The sequence below is a fragment of the Mastomys coucha genome, unplaced genomic scaffold (genome assembly GCF_008632895.1).
Source record: "Mastomys coucha isolate ucsf_1 unplaced genomic scaffold, UCSF_Mcou_1 pScaffold7, whole genome shotgun sequence".
NCBI lineage: Eukaryota > Metazoa > Chordata > Mammalia > Rodentia > Muridae > Mastomys > Mastomys coucha.
In genome coordinates this window covers 9,522,493-9,528,800 of record NW_022196913.1, presented here as the reverse complement: position 1 = coordinate 9,528,800, position 6,308 = coordinate 9,522,493, and the positions used below count along the sequence as shown (strand labels likewise).

At 36.9% G+C, this 6,308-nt stretch overlaps 1 protein-coding gene across 1 annotated transcript in view; it reads left to right on the top strand.

The window, feature by feature from the left end:
- Nucleotides 1-3,159, top strand: part of LOC116082586 (aldo-keto reductase family 1 member C13-like) — an 18,245-nt gene extending 15,086 nt beyond the window's left edge. The window contains exons 8-9 of the mRNA XM_031359482.1: nucleotides 1,061-1,143; nucleotides 2,900-3,159. Coding sequence (XP_031215342.1) covers nucleotides 1,061-1,143; nucleotides 2,900-2,942 — 126 coding nt within the window. The 3' untranslated portion in view covers nucleotides 2,943-3,159. The remainder of the gene's footprint in view (nucleotides 1-1,060; nucleotides 1,144-2,899) is intronic.
- Nucleotides 3,160-6,308: the final 3,149 nt, after the last annotated feature.

Sequence of the window (6,308 nt, the reverse complement as noted above, 5' to 3'; positions counted from 1 at the left end):
TGACCTTGGTTTGTGTTGTTTATTTTCTTATGCTTGCCCCCCTGCCATCTGGTTATCTCTAGTGCTACTTGCCCTTGCTAAATCTGACTGGAGTCAGTCCTTCTTGTAATCCTCATTGTATCAGAACTCCTCAGAGTCAGGCTGTCTCTGTGATTCTGTGACCCTGGGATTGTTAGAGTACTTGGGAGTGCAGCAGCTTCCTCTGGGTGTTGTGGGACTGGCTGTGGAGCCTGGGCCCAAGGTCTGCTCAGGACACCAGCCCAGAGAGAATGGAAGGAACCCAAGCCACTCCGCTGGTGGAGTTCCTGTGTGCCTGGTCTCGCTGGTCCCAGTTACTCCCAGTGTTGGGACAGATGTTCGGTCCTCCTTGCCTCTGATCTTGAGAGTGTCAGAGCGCCTGGGAGTGGAGCTTCCTCTGGGTGTTGTGGGACTGGCTGCAGAGCTTGTGCCCAAGGTAAGCTCAGGACACCAGCCCAGAGAGGCTGAAGGAACCCCAGCCTCTCTGCTGGTGGAGTTCCTGTGTCTGTCTCCATATTTTTAAAGCACCATAGGACCTAACAATGTCTATGGTTTAAGATGTGAGCAAAATCATTTTAAAGTTAAAACATCTCAAATTTAAGTAAGAAAATCTTTTAAAGCCAGCTCTTTTATTCTACATGAGTTTGGATAAGTCTTAACTTGCATAACATCGAAAAAGCATTGTTTATGTTTTAATTATTCATTGGTAGATCACAGAAACCTAACTCCCCATACAAGATAATGATTTATATAAGGTATTTCAAAACTTTATTCTCAATTTCTTAGAAAATGTGTACCATAGCCTGTTTATGAAGTCAGCATTTTTCTTTACAAGCTACCCTTGAGATTACCTATAGTCTGTGGAATTATACAATTTTAATATATCTCAAATGCAATTTCTTTCATTTTTAGTTGGTATTGATTAACCGTAAATGTTTTGATAAACAATGTACATCAGTTTTAGGAATGTACTAATTACATTGCCTTTGAGACTTAATATGTGAGTCATTCAAATGTTAAAACCTTTGTACTTTTCTGACAGGTTTTTGGATTTCAGTTGTCCCCTGAGGACATGAAAATACTAGATGACCTGAACAAAAATTTTCGATACCTTCCAGCTGAGTTGTAAGTAATGTTGAGGAAGGCCTCAGCTCAATGTATTTCAATTCAAGTGGTTTCTCCCTTCTTCCATTCATGTCAGTTCAGAAACTGAACACCTATTTGTCTGTTCCAAGTTTCCCATGAAATAGTTAATATAGTATTTGCTTTCAAATTTCTGAAATATGGACATGTCAGTACAAAACACAGAGAAAATTTTGAGAGTCATATTCAAAAATAAGAAGAGAACTTTCAAAAAAATTTAAGTGCTCTAATATCTACCCAAAGATTTTAATTTCCCTTAATGCTCTTACGGTTACAAGATTTGATTCTCACCATAGGTTTGTTGCAGAATACTTGATCATGCTGTGAACCTCAAGATTGTGCTGTTTACTGGAAAACATCTACCTTTAATTCAAGAGTTTTCTACTTATTGTAAACAGGATTAAATAGTCAACCATAGTTCAAGAGACAGAGCAAGCAACCAGCTGAAAGGGAGTCAGTCTGAGAGTCCAGGTTTCAATCCCCACATTGGGCACCAAATATTGTCTTTTAACAATATCTCAACCATTCAATTTGACCAATGAAGATTTGGGAGCCAGATGCTGGGGTTAAAGCCTGCTAGCTCAGAGAGACAGAGGAAGCACCCAGTTGACCTTCCCCCTTGGCTGATGTCTCAAAAGGAGGCTTTCCTGTGCATCTCTCTATTTGTTCTTCTGATTTCCTCTTACTCTCTATGTTTTTTTCCTATGTTCCTGTCAGCTAGGCTGCTTGCTCAGTGTCCTGACCTATGGTTGGCTTTATTTAATTCTCTTTACAATGAGCAGAAAGCTCTTGGATTAATGGAGCAATAAAGCTAAAAGTCATACAAAGTAAAAACAGATTTTTCCAGTAAACAACAAAATCTTGGGGTTCACCGTGTGATCAAGTATCCTGCAACATATATTACCAATGATGACAAAGAATGCACATCTGCATATGTGCATATTTATCTCTATCATCTATCTACTACCTATTCTTAATAGAATTAAATATGATAAATTTGAAGGAGGATTAGAAGATCAACAATATAAAATTGGTGCATATGTATATTATCATTATTAATATTTTTACTATAGAGTAGAAATAAAGGCACAAGAAGAGCATAACTCAGTGATTGAATCACTGTTATAAATAATAAATATTTCTTCCCAAATTTTAACAATTAATAATATTTATCATTGCATATTTTGGATTGTTATTCATGTATAACGTTTTACAAATGTTACTGTTATTTCTTTGGACATGGAACCCCATCTTTTTACTGACATTCTTTTCCTAACTCAGTCTAAGACAGTACATTGTACATGATGGAAGTGAGTGAATAATTAATGGATTACTAAGAGTGAAAGTGGTAGGCACCAATGTGCATGGTAAGATACTTTTGTGTTAGACTAAAAATGACAGAATGCTTTTCTGGTTTTATTGGAGACTAAAATTGGAAAGAATTTTTGGTATTCCTATTTTTCATTGATGCATAAAGGAAGCTAAGGGTAATGAATATTTATGAACACTGGTCTTCTATGTTTCTGTTCTAGGTGAAGGGACATAATTTAAAAATACTTATAAATGATATTTTAAAAACATGTCTTATAGCACATTGTAAATAACTGTGGTAATATCTCATTCTGCAACTAATCAGGGAATGAACCAATTAACTTTCACCTGTGACTTCCTAGATGTTACAGCTTTACATTGTAGATACAGACCATACAGTACTGTCCATTTTTCATTTCCTATTTAGCTTTGTGGACCACCCAGAGTATCCATTTTCAGAGGAATATTAACATAGAACCTAATTATGACTGCTGCCTGAAGTCCCTGTGTGTGGACCATGATGCTGATGATGTGACCTAGATGATGTTGGATGGACATGTCATTTCTGATCAATCCAGGTTGCTTAGCAACTCACATTCACCTGAAGCTGTAGTTAATGATCTCAAAGAAAAGGAACATAATTTTGATGATGTTTTGAAATAAATATATACTTTTCTCTTCAAAAGATATTTTCTTTGATTTTTGTTTTGGTTGTGTTTCTTGGATCATTATGACATAAAAGTAGCTTTGTTAGTAGTTGTAGGTGGTGTTTGGAAATAATGAATCCCATTTTATAAACATTTCAGGATTAGAGTAGGTAGTGTTTTCCATTCAGGTAATAGCTGATACTCAGCCATTTATAAGTCAGCAATCCTCAATGATTCAATAAGAGAACACTGCACATAATCCAGGCATTTTAGTCTGGAAGGTTAGGCACATGTGACAACATCCTAAGGACTCTCTCTAGCTGCTTAGCAGTCTTGGAACTGAAGAACAAGGCATTCCTCAGGTATGGTAGGCTAAAGAGGGGACATGACAACTAGCTTAGTAGAATCATGAAAAGTCAGGATGGGGGATGTGAGGAGGAGAGAGTTGATCATAGCTCTACCTATGAATGATGTCAAGGTTGGGTGTACATATAAATTTATTGATAACTTTAAGGTATATAATGTAGTGATAATTTTTTTTATCTCTTGGAAGTAAACTAATATGGCAGTAATTTTTTGCTGGGTACATGGTGAAATTGTTCTTGATAAAGGCATCATTGTATACAGAAGTAGTTTTAGGGACAGAAGAAGATCTAAGAATTTAACATATAGGATTATGAGAAATTTTATAATTTATATAGACTCCTTATATAATAAGGAGCTTTACTTATGGAATAACAGTTTTCCTGTGGTAATTGCATTTAATATTTTAAGAAGAAATTGCTTTCAAATTCTCACCATATTCTCAAGCTTCTACAAAAAAAGAATTTATCAGTGTAGATTGTGGGAAGGATATAACAAATTTGAAGATGCTGTATGTGGAGGAAAATGTTTCAGTTCTTTTCATGGGTCTAAGACATTGAAACTGAGATGCTGCTACATAGTATAATGTCAAAGTAGATGAAGAGGGTACCAAGAGTAAAAAAAAAAAGGAAAATATTCAGATCTCCACAGATATGGACAATAGTGGAAATGTCCTGGAGTTCAGGCAAAGAAAACTCAGGAGTTATCAAAATCCATATTTACCTTTCTGAGAGCAGATTGGAGGAGTGTAATAATGATCAAGGAAGTAATGAAGGAGACAGAAGGACACTGAGTTTGTGACACGAGTAAACACAGTTGACTTAGTGTTAAGAATGACATTTTCTCCTTGGAAAATTCATTTATTCCCATAATTAAAGGCATAGCTTTTTATTTAAAAAAAATTGAGAGTCCACCCATAGGTGCAGGCCAGCAGAAGACTACCAGAGGCCCATTCAGTGTCTCTATGATAAGCAGGTATGTGGGAGAGAGATGAGACAGAAGTGGAGTGTTTTGTGTGATATGAAGAGAGGCACAACTGGAGACATGAGAGTAGTGAGACACAGCCTTATGTGAACAGCCTGCTCTGCCACCTGATGATCATGGTGATGTCCATGCCCATGTTGCTGCTGAAGGCCATGTGTAGGTCCATAGCCTGCAGCAGCAGGGGACTGTGTGAGAGAGCTGACCCTAGTAGTAGGGGCAATAGAGAGCTGGCAGGCTGGCCTATTCAGCTACTACCCAGGCCCAGATCCAGGGCTTTAAGCTGACCCATCTACTCTGCCTATGACCTGCTGGAGCTTCTGAATGGGACAGTTCTGCAGAACCAAAGCTGCAGGATCTTTATGACTAGATGCAAAAGGAGGATAACAGAGATGAGTCTTGGTTAGGGTCAAGTATTGATAATATAGCAAAAACCAGAGGCCTTGAACCAAAGCAATGACTCATTATAATTAACATTTGCAAGAAAAACTCGATGGGCAAAAGTGTATACTGTGTGACAAAGTGTAACATACCACAGCTTCCACTGTGAAAGTTTTTTCCATTTTATTTTTTTATTTTTTTATTTTGTATAGTGTGGGATGTTACAAGGGAAGAGAATAGATATGGAAGGACTGGAAAATGAGTGGGATTAGGGTACATTTTTGAAATTCACAAAGAATAAGTAAAAAGTATATTAAAATTATTTCATTCACTTCTAAAGATTTTAATATAATTAGTACAACCAACTTTTCTTCCTCCAAGCCCTCTCATATACCATATATGCCTCTGTCCCTGCTATCTTTAAAATTCATTGTCTTTTAAAATTGTTTTTAATGTGCCTGACTAATACAGAGGCACACAGCCATCCATTGGATTGAGGGTCCCCAATGAAGGAACTAGAGAAAGGACCCAAGGAGCTGAAGGGTTTACAGCCCCTTAGGATGAACAACAATATGAACTAACTAGTACTCTCAGAGCTCCCAGGGACTAAACCACCAACCAAAGAATACACATGGTGGGGGACTCATGACTCCAGCTGCATATGTATAACAGAGAACGGCCTAGTCGGTCATCAATGGGAGAAAAAGCCCTTGACCCTGTGAAGGATCTATACCCCAGTGCAGGAGGATGCCAGGGCCAGGAAGTGGGAGAGGGTGGGTTGGTGAGCAGGGGGAGGGAGGAAGGAACAGGTTTTTTTTTTCAGAGGGGAAGCTGGAAAAGGAGATATCATTTGAAATGTAACTAAAGAAAATATCTAATTAAAAAAGAAAAAAAGAAAGCCTGTTTCAAGAAAAGATAAAAAAAAATGTTTTATGTACATATATATTTCTAATTACATGAATACCCTTTCCTGAGTCTATATAATGCTACTTGTATACACATTTTTGGGCTTACCATTTGGTATAGCATAACCATTTAGAATACTCTTCTTTGGGAAATACTGTTTCTCCTGCTCTCAGACTTTCCTAGTTGTTTGTAAAAGAACCCTTCTTAGGATTGAAAATGAGAAAAATGTGCTTGTAATGCCTGAATAGGGAAATAGGACATAAAACAATGATTTACAATCTGAACCTTCAGAAATGATGACTGCTCAAACCTTCATGTCTTTTTTTGTTTGTTTGTTTTTAATCACATATATCATATAACCATGTGAAGTGTGGATAATAGCATGTTCCTGCTCTTTGAAAGAAATTCATTAAAAGCTTTATTTATATATGTAAACATTCTTCATTAATGTGAAATCTATATGCCTTCCTTATATTTATTTCATATTTTGGCAACAGCATTTCAAATTCTATACTAATGCTCTAAAATTTTCAACTATGAAATGCTTCCCAATTCTAC